This window comes from Zerene cesonia, chromosome 11 (genome assembly GCF_012273895.1).
Source record: "Zerene cesonia ecotype Mississippi chromosome 11, Zerene_cesonia_1.1, whole genome shotgun sequence".
In the NCBI taxonomy this organism is placed as follows: Eukaryota; Metazoa; Arthropoda; class Insecta; order Lepidoptera; family Pieridae; genus Zerene; species Zerene cesonia.
In genome coordinates, this window is record NC_052112.1 from 8580961 (window position 1) to 8601631 (window position 20671).

The following is a 20671-nucleotide window of genomic DNA, read 5'->3' on the forward strand; positions in this document are numbered from 1 at the left end:
AGTCTTGATAATACTGGTCCACGCAAAAATCCACGCGGGCTGCTTGCAGCCCGCGCACCGCGCACCAGCTAGTCATATCATATATACTTCAATCATCAATAACCTAATTTTTACTCCTACACGTTTGATACAAAATTAAATCAAAAGGGTATTTAAAGTAATTAGCTCAAAATATTATTGATTTCTACAGAACAGTGATTTTTACCGAGTCTTTTATAGAAAACGTCGCATTTTGTTCAATAAAAATCCTACCGGAAAAAATCTGCTATTACGACGCTTCACTATTGGAATTTGGGACATTAGTGCCCTATTTTAATACCAACACAATCGAGAGAGACGAGAGACTTAAGTAATACTAACACTACAACACCAATTGGGAGAGACGAGAAATTGAAATGATACAACACAGTCTTGCTTATTTATTTATTTCACTAATCCACGTCTATAGATTGACAATAACAAGAACAGCTGAACAGTCCAGAGCTGGATACGGAACATCTATGATGGGACCTCGCCTCCGCCTCGCAGGCCTGTTCACAGCTTACGGCGAAGCTGCGCCGTGCTGTGGTATAATAATCTCCGTTAACCATCACTACACTAACAGCTAAGAGTATTAAAACTGCACTGACTTTCATTCTGACCCGTTGTTTACTGGTTTGCGGTCCGTGATAAACTTTGGAGTATTTATAAGGTAGCCTGTGAGATTAGGCTCGGATTTGACGGTGCGATTTTGTTTATACATGTATATTTTTATGTAAATAAATATTTATTTTATTACAATGATTATATGTAATTTGAAACATGTAGAATGTTTGAATTTACATATATTTCAAATTACATATTTTTTGCGTGTATTATTAACTGAGATATCCCTTATTTTTATTTTTGCTACTGTTATACTCAAATTATTTTTTTTAATGAGAAAAGATTTGAAGAATATTGTACATGTATAAATGTTGTATACGAGACAAGATTCGAACCCACGTCTTTTGCAAAACCGTAGCAAACCGTGATATTAACTGACTGACTCGAGTCTCCCCGTGACCACGCTCGCTGTAAAAAACAAAATGTTCAGATTAACAATATAATCAATAAATTGCATTTGGAAATCCGTTAAAAAGTCTTCGATTATCAGAGCCCTCTATTTTTCCTCAAATGTTTTATAAAATATGAACTAGATTATGAATTATATTAGGACTTACTATAATGTTGCACTGGGTGCCTGTACTATCCCACAATAATCTTTACATTTTATGGTACACTTTTATTTAAATCATAATAACTATATTTGTCTAAAAATTTAACTGCTTTCAAATTTTCAATCCTATGCTATATTTAAAAGAGGTACTTGGGGCACCATTTGTTACATCAATACTAATATCATAAAGCTGAAGAGGTTGTTTGTTTGTTTGTTTGAACACACTAATCTCAGGAACTCCTGGTCCGTGTGTCCGTGTGTGGTCTGGTCCTGGTCATTTGAAAAATTCTTTCAGTGTTACATAGCCTATTCATTGAGGAAGGCTATAGGCTATATATGTACCACGGGCGCAGCCGTGGCGGACCGCTAGTAAATAATAATAATCAGTAATAAATAATAAAATATAAACCAAAATCGGTTCACTTGCTTTAAAGTTTTGAGATAACAAAACTAAAAAATGCACTCGAATGGATAGTTTTCCATTAAAAAGTAGGATTAGTGCAGAGTCAGCCCGCTTTGACACGTATTGGGCCAGCTAGCACCACGGAAGGTTTTTTTTTTTATAACAGAGCGGGCAACCGAGCAAGTGTCTCACGTGAGGCAACGCCACTGCCCATGAGCATTCACAAAACTGTTATAGCTTTTGTGGAGCTGTTGCAGGCTTTCGGAGGTAGTCATAAGCTCTCTTTTTAAAAATATTTATGTCGAACGCCTGTGAATACAAAAGAGGGTAGACTATTCCACAAGGTGGTGGTGCGTGGAAAAAAATGTCGCTACCGCTGTCGGTACCACATCCCCAGAGAAGATCGGCGTGAAATAGTAGCTTTCGATTGTGTTTCGTTCGGTGAGTGAGAGAGTCGGAGGCCCGTGTCCTCTTCCTCACCCTTCCCAGTCCAGTTCATCAACGCTTTCCTTATTCTTGCAGCGGCCTTCTGCAAATGGGCAGTGATGATCGCGTACCATCTGGCGCACCTCAGTTGCGGGCTAATACATAAACAAAAACAAAATTAAGAAGTAAACAGAACTATTTTCTTGTGTTTGATTTTACGCGAGTTTTATAACCGATTTTAAACTCTCCCCATGACCACGCTCGCTGTAATGTGTTCGAAACGTCGGGTTAATAATATAATAAATAAATCGTGTTTAAAATCCGTTTAAAAAGTAAACAGAAGTCAGAAACTTTGACCATTTCAACAGAAAACTTCGCTTATCCTTCTAAAACACAAATTTTTCGCTTTTTAATATTGTATACTCAACAATATACTATTTTATAGTACTGCGATAACTATTAGTGTTGAATAAACAAACTTAATGATTAATAAGACCTTTTCCAACTTAAACCGATTCATAAAATGATGTCTATATAGTAAACGCTACTGTTCAAACGTCCCGTCTGCATTGTAACCTCTTAAACCAGTTTTGACCTCACCTTGACCAAAAGCGCTACACGAGACGGTACCATAATACACGAATCGAAACAAGGTATGTATAGGCGTGTCTGTTTTGCATTATGGGAAACCCGAGTGTATTAGGAATATAGGGAAAATGTCAAATGATAGCGCTTCTAATGCGTTTTAATATCAAATATTAAACACCAACCTAATTAATTTTGAAAACTTTTATTACACTTCCTTGCGGGCTAGACTCAATAGTCAATTAGGAGATATTTGGTCCCCAATTAATGTCTCCCAAAAGAAGTAAGAAAATAAAATAAAACACATATTTTAAGATTTGATTGAAAAATTGGATAAAATTTGTTTATTATTCTGTAGCGCTAAATACATCTAAAAGGAACTGCTTATACTCTTCCATTTTTATTGAATATATCACTCTCACATTGGCGTCTTCTTTCTCGACAAACGAATTTGTGTTCATCCCTCGCTTATCACCTGTAAATAGACAGTGATATCAAAGGTTTAAACGATATTTTTTTGACGTGGCGTCGACGCGAACGACCAAATGATTGGATAATAACCATTTTTTTCAATTTTTAATGAGTCTTAAATAATTTAACCCAATAAAGTATTAACAGGATGTTTTGATTAGGAAATAATAACTAAAAGTGTATTTAAATCGAAAATCCCAAAAGTCAGCAATACAATAAAGCACATTTTTGAAATTAAGTTTTGTAAGTACTGAAATGTTGAATAATGCCACATAACCACATAATCCCGCGGGTTCAAATCCCGCATCGTGATCAATTTCTTTAAAAATTTACGTTTTTGAAACAAACGCTGAAATTTTACAAATATATATAAACCAAGGGTTGAAAAATCGGCATTCATGAGGGCGTTTCATTTACGTGTACCTACCATACTAACTGCGCCCCGCGGTTTCACCCGCGTAAGTCCGGATCCCGTAGGAATATCGGGATAAAAAGTAGCTTATATTTTATTCCAGTTGTCCAGCTGTCTACGTACCAAATTTCATTGCGATCGGTTCAGTGAAAGAGTAACTAACATACACACGTTCTTACAAACTTTTGCATGTATAATATTAGTAGGATAAAAAAGTGAAGTCCCGTGTCCCCTAGTGGGGTATGGGGCAGATGATGTACATCCGTTTCACTGATCGATTTTCTTTAGGGACAAGTAGGTGATCAGCCTTCTGTGTCCTGCCAGACCGAGACATTTTTTTTTTGTACGTCTCCACCGGGAATTGAACCCAGGACCCGTCGGTTCTACGCTCACGCGTTAACCACTGTGCCAAGGAGGCGGTCGAATTAGTAGGATAACATACAATATTAACGCTTACCGCATAAAATAATATCGTTCTTCGAATATCTGTACTCGCTGACCAGGTCGGGTTTCACACACAGCGCCACAACGGCCGGGTCCAATTGCTGCCACCTGTCACTTTGGGGCAGGGTGATCCTCTCGTACGAGTTTTGCGCTCTTATTATGTCGGAATCTATCACCCCTAGTACTTCCTCTCTCCATTGCTGTAAGCAGATAATTGTAATAACAAAAATTAAATGCCTGGCATATGAACAGTGCATTTCGTTTATTGTCTGTGCTATCCTATCCTACTAATATTATAAATGCGAAAGTTTGTAAGGAGGGATGTATGTGTATGTGAATGTTTATTACTCTGTTACTGTTTATTACTACTGAACCGATTGCAATGAAATTTGGTACGTGGACAACTGGAATAACACATAGACAACTTTATCCCTATATTCTTTATAGACTAACGCGGGTAAAACGGAGCGCAGCTAGTCAATAAATGACCCAAATTATAACTATGAAGTTCTTTGCAACTAAAAACAGACAGAACATTTAAATAAAATACTTACTCTGCTTAAATTCAAGTGCAACATAACTTGCGAAAAGGGTAACATGGTCACTTTTTCGGGTGTAGCGTGCTTGGCTATTATGTGATACGCCTCTACGTCCATGTGTGCGTTAAACTCCGCTTCCGGGAACTCTTCGCCTGTGTGTGTAATGTATTTAATGAAATATCGTATAACATGCCAGGTCGCCCTTATCTTAAAGTCTATCTATGTTTATCACTGAAGGGTACAAAAATGAGGTGATGTCTTCTCAGATCTACCGAATATATTTGCACAAGAAAATTGGTTAAGTGCGAGTCGGACTCGCGATATAAGGGTTCCGAACTATGTAGTAAGCTAAGGAGCAATTTGTCACCCATCCAATTTATGACCCTACCGTACGCTGCTTAACCTCGATTTTTTCTATTATTTGTTGTTATAGCGGCAACAAACGTACGTTATATGTGAAAATTTCAACTATCTAATTATTATCACGGTTCATGAGGCCTGTTGACGAACGGACAGACGGATAGACGTATAACGAAGTGTCATTAATATGTATTATCGTTTTACCCTTTGGGTGCTAAAAATCATAAAAATCTGTACTCTTTCTCAAAAAAAAAAATACTTACGAAAATCTAACACAATTATATGAATATAAGGAACTGAAAACTTTTGGATGATTTTATATATTTAAAAAGTAAATAATATGTTCTAATAAGTAGGTATAATACTAATATATGAAGAAAACGGTATGATCTCGAATTGACCAGCTTCTAGCATCTAATTATTATCATATATAATCATATATTTCTGTTACTCTTACTAGATTGATACATTTCAAATACATGTATTCACACAATTCTCATAACGTGACAAAATATATAAAATATTGCATACTTTATAATGTTTTGGTTCTACATTACCGATAAAGAGGCTAATTGTATTAAAACTATAACACGGAATGGTGCATAGGAAGATATTACGAAATTAAAATATTCTTATTGCCTGAAATCGATAATAAATTACAGGTTAAAATTAAATTTGGAAAGCTATGCTTATAATTCGTTGAGATCGCGCCACGCATGAACGTTTAAATTTAATTTTGTATTAAAATGTCTGTTTAAAATGGGTTAAAACATTTATTGGCTACATACAAACATTAGATGAAGCTAATAAACGCGTGTTAAAAATAGCTTATAACTTATAAGATATCGTTAAAAAAATCGATTGTCTGTGAAGTCGGTTCTCTGACGATAGTTGAACGTGACAACCGATCGTGCCTCTCTGTCGCTCGTTCCGCGCTCTCGCTTGCACTTCAAGCCTTACATGGAACGCCTCAGAGCGACGTAACGCCGCATGAGTCATGTTTTTTCGTGCGTGCAACCGGCTCAATCGAAATATAAGACGTCACGTCAAACGTCGGTACATAAATGCATTTATATTTTATACCAGTATTGCGAGTGTTGCTTCTTCGCTTGTTCTATTATAGCTTTTTTCTCCCTTTACCTCATATTGTTCTAATTATAAATTTATTTATAAGCCACACCAACAGTGTACACATAAAACTAAAAGTATTTAATCTAAACATAAATAGAGCCATAATTACAGGTATGAATAAACTTAAATTGTTATATTACTGTTTACTCTATGAGTATAACCACGAAAACCGAAAGAAAATACAATTTTTCTTCTATAATCTATACAATAATAAAATACAATTTATGTTCTATATTTTTGAAGTGAAACTTCTTTAGAATCGTTGTGATTTCAAACCTGATGCAACGGAAAATCGACAGGTAAGAGACACAAATACAAAAATGTATAGAATGAAGCCGGCAAAGAATGAGACAAAAATATACATACTATTTTATATTACTGAAGTTTCACTTCTATCGTGTGTGAATCGCAGACACAGCTTTTTTTTCTATTTTCTATACTATATTACAATAAAATAAAATATAAAATGAACTTACTATGTATATGTCCACCGCCGACATATAAATGTTTTATCCTGCCCAAGAAATTTGGATCCAGCTGTATAGCCAGCGCGATATTCGTTAAAGACGCCAAACCTATGACGGTTAGTTTTCCTGTAATGGTATTTAAAAGTTATTTACTATTTTGACTAGTCTGAACATATCATTAGGGTTGCTGGAATTAGGAATTCGTCTTTATTGCCATGGTCAAAGCTATACAGTGGGTCCCGCATGTGGTGTACTATGCTCACAGGAACTTGTAGTTTTGTATAGCTAATTATCCAAAGAATACTTAATAAAAAATACTTAAATTTTAATATATATATTTTTTACTCCGTGTTTCCATCCCTAGGTTTGCGCAGCGGCATATAGTTCTCCACGTGAATGTGACCATTGTGTCTATGAAATCGTGCTTACCTTTAAGTACTAGTAGTAATACCACAGATAACATAATACTATACGTAACACTATTATATTATCTGTGCCTTTAAGGTTATGGCAAAGGTCGGCTTGTGTTAGTTAGGGTTGTACACGGTTACTTTAAATTATTAAAAAAAATGCGTCGAGATTGTTATGATGCTATATGATTATACGTTGTTTTTTTTACGTAATTAGCACGTTTTACGTAATTACGTAATTAAAATCTGTGACAACTTGAATATAAAATCAATGCTGGCTTCTCGCGTCATAAATTATCAATTATCTTCTCTTTGTTTTAATAACGATCGTTATCACAGTAAATACTAGGCTGTAACCCGCACCGTCACTCGGATATCTCGCATATCTCCAAATTTCATACTGATTCGATAAGCTGTTTTGGCGTGGAAGGGTAACAAACATCCATACATCAAAACGTAAAAACTCTCATAACATAAATATGATATAACTACCCCCAAAATAAAGTTGTCAACAATACCTTTGTGTTTCTTGGACAGGTCAATGAGTTTATTCACAGCTGCTTCTCTCCGAGGTGGCACCAGATTCCTTAAGACTTCGCCGGTGTCTCCTAGACCATCTTCTCCGAAATATGCACCCGCATGTGGCGTGTTTACCAACGATTCTTTAGAACCTCGGTATATTGGTATCTGAAAGTTCAATAAAAGGCTTATGAAAAATGACCAGTTATCCCAAGTGTCTTTAATTTATGTATCACAGTACATACGAAGCACTATTTTAGTTTGATTTAAAGTTTAAATTTATGAATATAGAATAAATAATACAGAATAATAATTATTAATAATTTGTACTTTTTTTAGTATTTAACAGTCATTAGGGTAATCCAAGCGGAGACAAATCAGTCGAATTTAAATTCATTAATTTCCTTTTAGCCATTCTGTGGGTTACCGAGACGTCTAATTCTAGCGTGAGAGAAGAGCATCGCCATCACCTTTTCACATTGGAATTAGTACTGCTTTAAGACGTCACGGCGTCCCCTGGAGCTATAAGTGGTGTAATAAACACGAATTTATTTATATACTACCTTTGGACCGCGGCTTCGCACGCGTTAAATTTCGAGTAGTTTAATAGATGTTATACATATAAACCTTCCTCTTGAAACACTCTATCTATTAAAAAAAACCTTATCAAAATCCGGGTGGCGTGGTTTTAAAGATTTAAGCTTACATAGGGATACATAGGGATACAGAAAGCGACTTTGTTTTATACTATGACTAGCTGACCCGGCAAACGCTGTTCTGCCTTACTCTTATCCTTTAGGGGTATGAAAAATAGCTGTGGCCGATTCTCAGACTTACCCAATATGCACAGAAAATTTCATAAGAATCGGTGCAGCCGTTTCGGAGGATTTGGTAACTATAATTATGACACGGGAGTTATATATATAAGTCGTTGGATAATTAGTAACGAATGAACACTTACATCCTGCCGCTTGGCCACTTGTAATATTCTCTGGTTGTTTGTGCAGACATTGTCTTCATTTGTATTGCCGTTGACTGTCGTTAATCCAATCAGCTTAGGTCTGAAAAACGTAAAGCATAATGACACGTATTGCGAAAGACAAAGAGCTAATTATTGCACTATCAATTGTCTTAATTAGATTAATTGAGTTGAATTATTTAAATAATTAATTGTAGCTTCTTTCTCTTCATTATTACCATCTAATAGCAATACCTATTAGAATATTATTATGTTATCGGTGGTAATATCAAACTCCTGAAGTTTTCATATAATTTAATACTTTATGAATAGCCCATACTTATAAAATAATCTACCATCATATATTTATTCATATAGTAAAACATCTCTTTTACATTATACCTATTTGAAAGCCATGATTTACAATAAAAATGCGTTGATTTTTCTAAGTAAGAAGAATCAGCTTTGTGATTGTTCCGTAAGGGTCCTGGATGAATACCAACCAGCACCCGCGGCCCCTTCCTTAAGGGGGTTCGACAGAACACAGTGGAGTTTAGTTGGTAGCCCACTATTGCAATTGCAGTCTAACATGGCAACAACGCAAGGCCTTTTCCAAGCTAAGCCACAACTATTTAAAGCCAGAGTTTACTGATCTGGCAGGGTTGCCATACAATGATAATTAGGTTGTTAAATTGTTTGTCACAGGCGAAGCTGAGCTACAAATCTAATGAATTAAGTGGAATATTTACCCATTAAAATGTTTCTCGTAAAGAGCAGCCAGAAATATCGCCATAGCGTCATCAGCTCCTGCATCGTTGTCGATCACTATTGCCGACTCTATTCTGAAAGGAAAAGCTCCATATGACTATTTATTACTCAGCCGGTGGGACCCCATTAACGAAAATAGTGTGCTTCTGCCCCACACATGGCGTGCCCCACATGGGCTTTAAGATTTCGAGGGAATCTCAGATACAATGATTCAAATAGGAGGAGGATTCAAGGATTATATTCAAATAAATAAATGATAAATATTTCATTCATACTAATATTATAAATGCGATAGTTTGTAAGGATGTGTGTGTATGTTTGTTGCTCTTTCACGCAAAAACTACTAAACCGATTGCAATGAAATTTAATTGGAATAACATAATATAGACAACTTTTTATCTCGATATTCCTACGGGATACGGACTTACGCGGGTGAAACCGCGGGGCGCAGCTAGTTATTTTATAAAGCGAGGCCAAAAATGGGTACCGAAAAGAGTGTCAAAGAAAAGTCAAGATTGCAGACTATGTCTGCGAGTATTATAATAATTATTTAAGGTAAGCATTCATTTAAATAAAATGTATTTGAACAAAAATGGAACGGATTTCAAAATAAATTAAGAGTTATTTTAAACGCTATCCAATAATCTACTTGAAGTTGGTGCCAACCAAAGCAAGTAGACAATAGATAGGTGTGAAGTAAGTTACTAATTGTGGTACTGTGTAATACGGAGATGGTATCTATCTATTATCAATCTTATATATCTTTAAGAATATATTCAATAAAGACAAACAAAAAAAATCTATTATATTAATAGCTAGGTGCATTCAAATACGCAGCCATTCAAAGGTCTTTAATGCATTTGAAATGTAAATAATCCGTATTTCTCAATAGAATAAAAGAATACATACTGTTCCATATCTTTCGACGAGAGACTATCCAAAACACAACAGATCCTTTCAAATATTCGGTAAATAAAAATCAAAACACGCAACGAACCAACTTCTATAAACGACTACTAACAAAGAATACACAGAGCACTTTGATATTGAAGTAGTACGGATAGTGCCCTCTCGCCTGATATTTCACCTCATTATTTTGAAGCGCCATCTGTATTTCTTAACTGGAACTGCAGACAAAATCAGTTCGCACAATTTTTTTGTATAGGGGATACTTACAAATATATTCTCTAAATACTAAATAATAAATAATACTAAATGTAATAGAATTGACTAATATTTTTTGTAACAAAAACACTTAAAATCAAGAATTTGTCTGTAATTACGATATTTTTTGGTGATATTTGTAACTAAAACAAGGTGTCTTGACCTATTTATATTTTATAAATTACAATGATAGGAATCCACTCTTACAACTTTTTGATAAATTGACAAAGGGAATGCGTCAGAATACCACCGACGTAGTCTGGTTATTTTTATCTGCTCCATAATAAGAGACATCATTCTACGCTACTGTTTTTATCTTCTATTTAGTAATCGTTAATCTTGTTTATGGTACTTATACTTGGCTTTATTTCATGAAAACGTGTTAAAATCGAATATATCTGTGTCGCAGATAAATTGTATGATTTAGCCATTCACAAACGACGTTGTCAGTTTCCAAACGTTCGCAGTCAGCGGGAGGACACTCGCTTACATTGAACAAAAAAGATAGCGGCGCCATCCTTTAATCTTAACATGAAACTATTTGGTTTTGGTTCACCAAATTTACAATGGATGTCTCTATGTTACTATTTTTAAAAACTGTACATATTTTTATAAGCAAATTATACGTTGTAATAAATATGATTTACTTTTTTTAGTAACGATTGTGCAGCAATGCGGATCAATTATTACATATTTTTAAAGTATAAAGTATAATAAGTAAGTGTAACGGCCGCCATGACTGGCGCCAACATTTGACTACATTTTATAGTTATTTTATAAGCGTGTCCTTAATCTTAAACCCATGATACCCAAGTTTAAAGATAATTCCCCAGTCAGAAATTCGTTTATTCGAGTTGAGATTGCTCCTCAGTTTCGGTATTAAGCTAATTATTTTGGGACTTAAAAATATAGATGTAATTCTTCTGTTTTTATGAATTCAATATTAATTAAAATCCCAGTACGTTTATATAACTATTTAATTTTGTCTTTCTTGGTAATGTTCGGTTACCACAAAATTGATGTCATTATAAAAGTATTCATCTATACATATTCTGCAAGTAGGTCAAAGTATGCCGAACAAAATGTGTAAAAAATGTATCAAATTTTGAATTTAATTTGTGAGATAAGAGTAAAGGTGTACATAATATGCAGCTGTGCATGTGTGTGACTGACCGTTCATATTCAGAAATATTTGGTTTGATTAGCGGATTAGGTACGTTTTATTTTAGAAACTACTCAGAAAACGGAGCCCCGCGATGCGGGTCCCGTCGCCTCGCATCCTGATGGACGTAATATATCAAACTATCTTTTTCTGTTTTTAAAAATAACTTGTCTTATTTAGTTTATTTTTAATTATATACTGTGCGTAGTTGTCAAACTCTTTAATTGCGTTTTTCCACAAACTTGTGAATTTGGGTTATTTCTTTGTTTGAATAAAGGTGCGGTGTGTCAATAATAAATTCCGAGCGTATGTAAACACGAAAATTGCCTGCAACATCTGTATTAACATTAAGCCGGGTACACATTGGTGCAAAGTAACATGTAATGCAACATGCAATGCAAGAATTTGACGTCCACATTGCTGCAATGTATCATGTAAAGTAACAGAATTCCTATAGTGTAGACGCCTTGCGCGCACGAACCGCGTCTACTACGCGCACGAACAGATTGTTGCAACTCTTGCGCGTAGCGACCCGAAATTTGTCGGTTTTTTCCCCGAACACAAAGAGGCGCGCAGTATGCGCGGAGCGTCAATGTGGACAGGTTGGTCGTCACGATCCATTCCTTTGCGTGTTCTTTTGCAGACTGAGCGATCCGTTCGCGCGCATCTCGGAAACAGATGTGAGTAGGTACATGCGCGGTTCGTGCGCACGTTGTGCGCGCCCCGCGTCTACACTGATGCAATGCTCGTTTCGTGTTGCATTGCATGTTGCGTTGCAGCAGTCTGTACCCGCCTTTACGCTTATTAAATTGTGATGCCTTTTGTGAGATGCCTAGATTTAATCTTGCTGACGGCCTCGGGAAAATAATACGCATGTTAATCGCAACATCTGTTTTATTTATTTAATATGGTCAACACCTGTTACACCTTAATTTATACATAGGATACATAGATTTAAGAAATAAAAAATGTGACAGTTACAGCTTTAAATCTTCAAAGGAATATGGGTATAAATAAATATAAATTAAATTAAAATGGGTATATTTAATAGTATTCTAATTTCTAACATCACTATACCAATTATATAATACGTATAAGGTTTAGACCGTGGTAACACGAATAAATGTACGTAAAATATTAACTTCTATTTATGTATGCTGGTCCAATATATTGTTTTTGTTTGAAAGTATTCCTTGAACATCCGAACCTTCAAACTTGCGCTTACATGTATTGGTCATAAATTTTGCTTCTACAATTTGGACCGTATTACTATAGTTTTAACAACGGATTTTCTAAAAATTATACCTAAATCTATTCAATAATTTATAAAACGTTCAAGCCCCGTCTCGACACAAAGTCCGCGCTTTGTGTTAGGTGGAATTTTGATAAATTATAATTTCATTATCTAATTGAAAAAAAAAAAATATATACATATCATTTAATACGAAATCTATAATCGCTTAGAACAGTAATTGCGATCTATATCAAAGTTAGATTTCTGGTGATAAGAACATTTTGAATTGAACTTAGGCTATTGATCAGGTAGGTCTTTTTAAAATTATTTCTCTATTTAAGGATTTACACTCGCCATTTCGCGATAGTTTCAAATTATTTATTGACTTCTTAAATTTTCTAGAAGAAAAGTATTTTAAGGCACAAGATTTAACATCTTCATCAGCAATAAAAGTCTCATTATAAATGGCTTAGCGTGTTCAATGATAAGTTGGAAGAAACAGACAAATAATAATTCCTTAATATAATTAATTACAAATATAAGACGTTGAAAACAAAGATTTTAATTTTATTTATTTGTTTAGATTTCTATCCTTTTGCTATTTATATAACGACAATTAATTTATGGAAATACATTCATCTTTGATGATCGAAGTTAGAAATTTATAATTATTTCACACATAAAACAAAATTCATCGTGACATTAACATATTTTTATTCCAAATTCAAATTTTTCATTGTATATTGTGTGGATTGATTAGATATTTCATTAAACCAGTAGTATTTGAAATTATTGATATTTTTCGATAAATTTTGATTAATTGATAATTTTCGCATATAATTAAAAAACACTTTAAGTATAGACAAAACACAGCAGCGAAATTATCATATAGAGAGTGTATCACAGAGAGTGACACAGGCAACCGAATTGAAGTATCTCATTTCTATGAGATTTTCTAGACGAAAAAGCGCGGAAAATCACGAGCCGAAAGCTAATTTGTAAAAAAAAATCGAGCAAAACCACAAATAAAAAGAAAACATTATACATGATGTGTCAAATTTATTATCATCTGCTATTGTACCTACTCGAGATAAAAATTTGTTCGCAGTCTGTAATCAGTAGGTAAGCGACACAAAAATACTGCATATATCATCTCTTTCAATAACAATACCATGCTAAAACTTTATAGTTTTTTTGCCAGCCATAGCTATAATTGCACGTTATTTTATAAAGGAAAAATAATTAGAACATTTACTTACACATCTTTATTTGCCGACGATAGTGCAGCTACAGAAAAAACTGTAAGAAATAAAATCTTTAATTGCATAGTGTCGCTACGATGGAGCGCTCGCGGTCAACTGGAGCGGTGACTAGTGACAGCTGAATAGTTTATATTATCTGTGGTACTGGCATAGATTAAATGTGGTTACGTGATTGTGCGTTTTACTTTTATGTATACTCGCTCCGGTTTCGGCCGGGAAGATAATTTTGTAAGTGTGGTTGTTAATGCGTTGTTTTAGTTTGAGTTTTGTTTGTTTTTTTAAGTGGAGTTATTAATGCAAGTTTCTAATACATAGGTATAACTATACAAGTAACCGAGGTAAAATAGAACATTTTTTGACGAAAATTAAATCACAACTTTGTTAAATAAAACAATATCATGCTAAAATTACGTACAGGGTTAAAGGTTAATTTTATTCATATAAACAATACCTAATTTTGTGACGACATTTCTTTAACAGTAGATATTTTTGAGTGCTACATAGTGTTTGAATATCGATGACGTAGTTTTTCAAATTTACCCCCGGACAACTGGCGGGGATTTTAATCCCCGAATTCTACAGCGTTCAATTTTTACAGCGTTGCGGCAATGGATTAGAAGAGAAAAATATGTATGGAATTGAAGCCGAACTAAGTGGAATGGTAAAATTTAACGGAACATCCAATTAATTTCATACAATACATTTCATTCAACACACAAATGATGATAATTACCAAATGAAGATGAAAGAAACCAGGAAAGGAAGGAAACATTTATAAATTTTAAATAAGCGGAGCTAACTCTCATAAGCGATATCTGCCAGGCAACCTTTGCATAGGATTTCTAATAGTTTTGAAATTAGAATAGGTCGTGTTCAAATAGACTATGAGTATTAAATGCAATGAAACCAATAAAAATAAAAGCAATCTTACTCATATTATAAATGCGAAAGGTTGTGAGGATGTGTGTGTGTTTGTTGCTCTTTCACGCAATTACTACTGAACCGATTGCAATGAAATTTGGTACGTAGACAGCTGGACAACTGGATTAACATATAGGTAACTTTTTTAGGGATACAGACCTACGCGGGTGAAACCGCGGGGCGCAGCTAGTAATACATAATACAGGATCAAAAGACTCTCTCCAACTTTCGAGAACATAACGTGAGTAATGCACTTAACATAGTCCGTAGTATATGGTATATATTCGTAAACTTAATTATTTATGCCTGTGCATCTTTCTAAACATACCTGCTAATTCTAATGACCCATAATTTTTTGACACTGGTCTGTAGTCTATGTTTTTTTTTTGTATTATTTATGCAAATAATTTCAACATTGGCATTTCGGCACACTCCGATAAGATTTGTTGTTCTAGTAAATCATAAGGTTATTTTTAAATAACGTTTTTTTCTTATAGTTAGTAAAAGACACTTATTTATTTATTTAAATTAAGTTTTAATTATATGTAAAAACAGATAGGAATAAGGATAATTGTACAGAGAAGACCAGCTCGTATGGCGTAAGGTCCTATAGCAGACTTTACGCCTCTAGAAATGGATTGCTGACTTTAAATTGGGAAGGGATTGAGAAAGGATTGGCGAGAGGAATAAAGGAAAGGACTGGGAGGGTAAAGAAAAGGATATGGGCCACCCGCTCCGCCAATCACCGAACGAAATACAGCAAAATTCACGCCGGTCTTCTGTGGGAGTGTGGTACTTCCCCGGAGCGAGCTGGCCCAATTCGTGCCGAAGCGTGCTCAACTACCACACACCAAACATATTAGGTTTGCCACAAAAGGACAATTTAAATTGTTCTGATGAATGAAGAAATTGAAATATAAATATCAAGCACTTAATTGGGTTGCAATATAATCTATAATACGATTTATTTTTGTGATAAATTATTATTTATTTCTATCTTAAGACAATATAATATTATCCTGAAAATATAGCAGTAAATATACGTAGGTACGTAAGCTAGTATTTAATAAATGAGAATAACACAGTACATATTATATTTAATCATCATCATCGCCATCATCATCATCATCGTCGTCATCGTCATGATCATGATGGTGATGATGGTGCTGACCGTGATGGTGATCATCATCATCACTGTCACCGTCGTCATGACTGCTATTGTCAGCCGAAAATATTTTAATCAAATATTCCCTAAACGGCTCCTTATTGCAGGAAAACACAAATCTTTGTTTGGGCGATTTTGACTTGAAATCATTTGTATTTCTGCCTTTTGAATTTCCTGTAAAAAAAGTTTAGTCAATAAACTTAAGTCCACACTATTACACGTTGCTACACCGACAATTTAACTTTATGTTATTGAGTTTAGTAGAATTTTTCCCAAATTGATTGCCTAAATATCTTAAATGCATGTAGAAGTACTGACAATGATCAGTATTTCTACTTCCATCTAATACAGTAGGCAGAACCATACATACCGCATAAATATATTCCATTTAGAGTATACTTTAATTCCTTTATAATCGATGAATCCAGTACAAGGGCCATCGCAACAGGGCCTAATGGTGCCCAATCTTTGCTCTTAGGGAGAGATATACGTTCGAATATATTTAAAGATCTGACTAAATCCGAGTCTATTACGCCGAACGTTTCTTTGCGCCATTTCTGTAAATTGTATTGTAATTGTATATTACAATTAAATTTATGTTTAACTAACTACAAACAAATAAATGTTAGATTATAATCAGCCTTATTTACCTTTCTACCACAGTATAGTTATACAATAATGCTAGCGGCACGCCCCGGCTTCGCCCGTGGTACATATACAGCTATGTGCTAGCCATAGCCTTAGCCTTAGCTTGCCTCAATAAATGGGCTATCTAACACTGGTAGAATTTTCAAATCGAACCAGGAGTTACTGAGATTAGTCCGTTCAAACAAACAAACTCTTCAGCTTCATAATATTAGTATAGATTAGTTTAGAACAGATGCAAAATTCTGATATATCTTTTCACACTTGAAATCACTTCACATTAAATTGAATACTGTCTCTTTTCGTTTATAAATTAGAGAGATACAAGGTAACAATGGGTTTACATATAAGCAACTGCTTTTTGTAAATATTGTTTATTGTTTACTCACCCTCCCCAAATTTAGGGACTTTCTGGTTCTACTCGGTATGAGTGTAAGTTTTTCTGCCAGACCGTTGTGAATAACGACGAAATAACCTTCTATGTCCATTTTTACGTTAAATTCTAGTTTCATTCCATTACCTTGAATTATGTGTTAAATATTTAATTAGTAATATAATCTTCTTATATATAAAATCTCGTGTCACAATGTTAGTTACGTTACTCCTCCGAAACGGGTGGACCGATTCAAATGAAATTTTGTGTGCATATCGGGTAGGTTTGAGAATCAGTCAATATCTATTATTAATAACCCTACATGATAAGAATAAGGCAGAACAGGGATTGCCGGGTCAGCTAGTGGTTTTATAAAAATATGATAATGTTTATATAAATGTATTACTTATTCGTCAGTATATTTTTAAAAGATATCGAGGAAGAGTGAGATTCTACGTTTGTCTGTATGTATATTTCCTGTTTTGTATACAGTCGCTAATATTTTCACTGCCATAAAGATTTTTTTAATTGGTAACCAGTTAAAAAATCTTTATGGCAGCGTAGTGATGTCCAATTATCACCGTGTTAACATTAGAATTATAACTATATAACTGGTAATTTTTCCGTAATTCAATAAAAAATAATGATTTTAATAATGTAATACCTAATTTATATATGACTAATTCTTATAAATAATTAATAATTTAATAATGTAAAGTGTTCGAAACGTCGGGTTAATAATATAATGAATAAATCGCGTAAATCCGTTAAAAAGTTTTTAATTTCTAAATAATTAATTCGTTAAATGTACCCTCCATAAAATATATAAAAATACTTACTGTAAATATTACCAGCTGCAACATACAACTGTGAGATCCTTGATAGCAATCCTGGATCCAACTTAATGGCTACGGCCACATTGGTGAGGGGTCCTAATGTAACTATTGTTAATTTATCTGCGAATACATTTCACACATTACTATCTGTTATTGTACACATATACACGTAAACATTCTGATATATACATATGTACATTCTGAAACAAAATTTGTTCTCAGCTGTTCGCTCCCTGTAGACTTTATTTTGTAAGTTTTTAAAAGTTTCAATCCTAATCGAAGTGAATAAATCGAAAAAAAAAACATTGAAATCCCGTTAGCCGTTCTTGATTTATATGCGATATATATATATATATATATATATATATATATCTAACACCAGGTAGCTCTCTAATGGTGAAAAAATTTTAAAATCGGTCCAGTGGTTTTCGCGTGACGTGACGTTACAAACATACAAAAATACAAAAGGTCCTCTTTATAATATTAGTGTAGACAATTTGCTTGTCCCTGCTCCTCCCGGATACTTCTTTGTAACTTTTTATTATTTTCCTGATGCGTTTTATTAACATAATTCTTACAAATGTAATTGCAAGAAGTTTCCTCTAAAACTGCTATCGGCCCAGCAGTATGAGGTGAAGCGAAGCGAGCCCTCTACTATGTGATAAAGTACAATCTAAGCATTCCTCCAATCTAAGGTCCATTGCAGACCTTACGCCTCTACAAATAGATCGCTGTCTTGAAGCTGGAAAGGGATTAAGAAAGTATTGACGAGAGGAATAAAGGAAAAGACTGGGAAGGGTAAGGAAAAGGATATGGGCATTCATTCCATTCACCGAACGATACACAGCAGTATGCTATTTCACGCTTCTTCTGTGGGGATGTGGCACTTCCCCGGAGCGAGCTGGCCCAATTCGTGCCAAAACGTGCTCGACTACCACACAAAGAAAGTTATACTAGTGCAATCATATAAGTATAAACCTTTGTGCTTCTTCGATAGTTTGCTCATAGCGACCGAGGCGTAATCAGACTTGGCTTTGATTGCCTTATAGGTCTTCGTCGAGTTATCTCCAAGGCCGTCATGACCATAATACGCATCGGTAGGATAATCCTTTATAAGTGCTGATTGACATCCGCGATATATCGGTACCTGAAAGAACAAATGTACTTTTCATACTGCGAATATACGTTTCTACCTATTTTCGTATTAAAATGCAGTAGTATCCAGTTCTGTCGACAGGTGTAGGAAATTTCGAAACTCGGAGAATCCTATCCTACTAATATTATAAATGCGAAAGTTTGTAAGGATGTGTGTGTGTTTGTTGCTCTCTCACGCAAAAACTACTGAACCAATTGCAATGAAATTTGGTACGTAGATAGCTGGACAGCTAGAATAACATACAGGCAACTTTTTATCTCGATATTCCTACGGGATACGGACTTACGCGGGTGAAACCGCCGGGCGCAGCTAGTTTAGTTATAAAAAAAACTCACATCTCTTCTGTCAGCGATGTTCAAAATCCTTTGAGTGTTTTCGAAGACCTGTGGTTCGTTCACGGTTCCATGAACCGTTGTTATGGCAACAACTTTCGGTCTAAAAACATTACATAAGTTATTATTACTACGCTACATATTACACGCTTTTTATTAGCTTCAACTGTATGTTTGTATGTTTTTTTGTAACTGACATCCTTCGGCGCGATTTTGACCCACTTTAAACGGCCAGATTTCGTTCAAACTTTGTAGATTTATTGAGGACCGATGACAATACACTAATTTGATAAAATTATTCCATTTTTCAATTTGCAAAATATGATTTTTGTTAAAGCGTGTTTTTTTAGTTTTTTTAAACTATGTATTATTTATTATTTTTAACTATACATCAGTAAATTAGCACAACAACCTAGAGAACTTTTAGCGTTTTTGTTTAATGTTAGTGTTGTATACATTTTTAATACTATTTGAAATGCGTATTAATGTATCGTTAAATTTTCTATTGCTATTATTTTTTGTCAGGCACCTAGAGTGTTTGTTGATTTTAAATTGAGTCACTCATTAAAAATGATCGTCGAAGATTAAAGCAAATACAATATTAATATCATAATTATATGTTTGTTGACTCACCCATCAAAATGTTTCTCATTTAATAAGGCCATGAATATAGCCATGGCATCATCAGCGCCACCATCGTGGTCTATTATTAATTTTTGTGAATTTGACGCGTATGCTATACTGGAAATTAATAAGTGTGTTTATTTTAAAATTTAATACATAACAACGTTCATTTGCACAATTTCTTTTCGATTTTTTTATGGGGTGCTACTAATACATCGCTGTTTGTCTGTCTGACGTCTGTCACCAGGATGTATCTCATGAATATATCAGTTAGATGTCAGAGACGACGAATTTATATTGTCTTTATAACAAAAAATAACATTAAACCGAGGTTAAGCAAAGGTTGGCACGATTGTAAATTTTTTGGTGGAAATTGGATGGTTAGAAAATATTTTGCAGTAGCTCTTTACCCTTAGTGTCGCAAGTACGAAACGCACTAGGCCAACAATGACCAGACAGTCCGGAGAACATACATACATCCGACTTCCTACTAATATTATAAAAGCGAAAGTTTTTATGTATGTTTGTTGCTCTTCCACGCAAAAACTACTTAACCGATTGCAATGAAATTTGGTATGTAGATAGCTGGACAACTGGAATGACATATAGGCAACTTCTTATCCCGATATTCCTACGGGATACGGACTTACGCGGGTGAAACCGCGGAGCGCAGCTAGTAATACATAAATTCAGTATTATTAATAAA

The 20671-nt window shown here is 34.4% G+C and overlaps 2 protein-coding genes across 3 annotated transcripts; both read right to left on the reverse strand.

The window, feature by feature from the left end:
* Positions 1–2923: 2923 nt before the first annotated feature.
* Positions 2924–14042, reverse strand: LOC119830400 (inosine-uridine preferring nucleoside hydrolase-like). 2 transcript variants are annotated; one of them, XM_038353404.1, is made up of 8 exons: positions 13911–14042; positions 9073–9165; positions 8327–8426; positions 7365–7533; positions 6446–6562; positions 4494–4630; positions 3953–4139; positions 2924–3087 (listed from the first exon to the last, which is right to left on the reverse strand). In XM_038353404.1, the coding sequence occupies exons 1-8, from the start codon at positions 13976–13978 to the stop codon at positions 2960–2962; spliced, it is 999 nt and encodes a 332-aa protein (XP_038209332.1). In that variant the 5' UTR covers positions 13979–14042; the 3' UTR covers positions 2924–2959. The 2 variants fall into 2 exon arrangements, with proteins under 2 accessions (XP_038209332.1, XP_038209333.1); XM_038353405.1 differs by lacking the exon at positions 13911–14042 and adding an exon at positions 10001–10110.
* A 1878-nt stretch (positions 14043–15920) lies between these two features.
* On the reverse strand, positions 15921–20095 carry LOC119830236. Its single transcript, XM_038353173.1, has 7 exons — positions 19975–20095; positions 19345–19444; positions 18832–19000; positions 17857–17973; positions 17034–17164; positions 16370–16556; positions 15921–16173 (listed from the first exon to the last, which is right to left on the reverse strand). The coding sequence occupies exons 1-7, from the start codon at positions 20016–20018 to the stop codon at positions 15932–15934; spliced, it is 990 nt and encodes a 329-aa protein (XP_038209101.1). The 5' UTR covers positions 20019–20095; the 3' UTR covers positions 15921–15931.
* Between the last annotated feature and the right edge of the window lie 576 nt (positions 20096–20671).

What these genes read in the sequence shown, in the direction of transcription:
- LOC119830236 (XM_038353173.1), bottom strand. Translation starts at nt 20,018, where the DNA reads ATGGCTATATTCATGGCCTTATTAAATGAGAAACATTTTGATGG. An exon ending in ACTATCGAAGAAGCACAAAG is followed by an intron (nt 17,974 to 18,831) that starts GTTTATACTTAT and finishes ATGTATTCGCAG; the next exon opens with ATAAATTAACAATAGTTACA. An exon ending in TGCAGCTGGTAATATTTACA is followed by an intron (nt 17,165 to 17,856) that starts GTAAGTATTTTT and finishes ACATAATTCAAG; the next exon opens with GTAATGGAATGAAACTAGAA.
- LOC119830400 (XM_038353404.1), bottom strand. Translation starts at nt 13,978, where the DNA reads ATGCAATTAAAGATTTTATTTCTTACAGTTTTTTCTGTAGCTGCACTA. An exon ending in CGGCGGTGGACATATACATA is followed by an intron (nt 4,631 to 6,445) that starts GTAAGTTCATTT and finishes TTACACACACAG; the next exon opens with GCGAAGAGTTCCCGGAAGCG. An exon ending in GAACGATATTATTTTATGCG is followed by an intron (nt 3,088 to 3,952) that starts GTAAGCGTTAAT and finishes GTCTATTTACAG; the next exon opens with GTGATAAGCGAGGGATGAAC.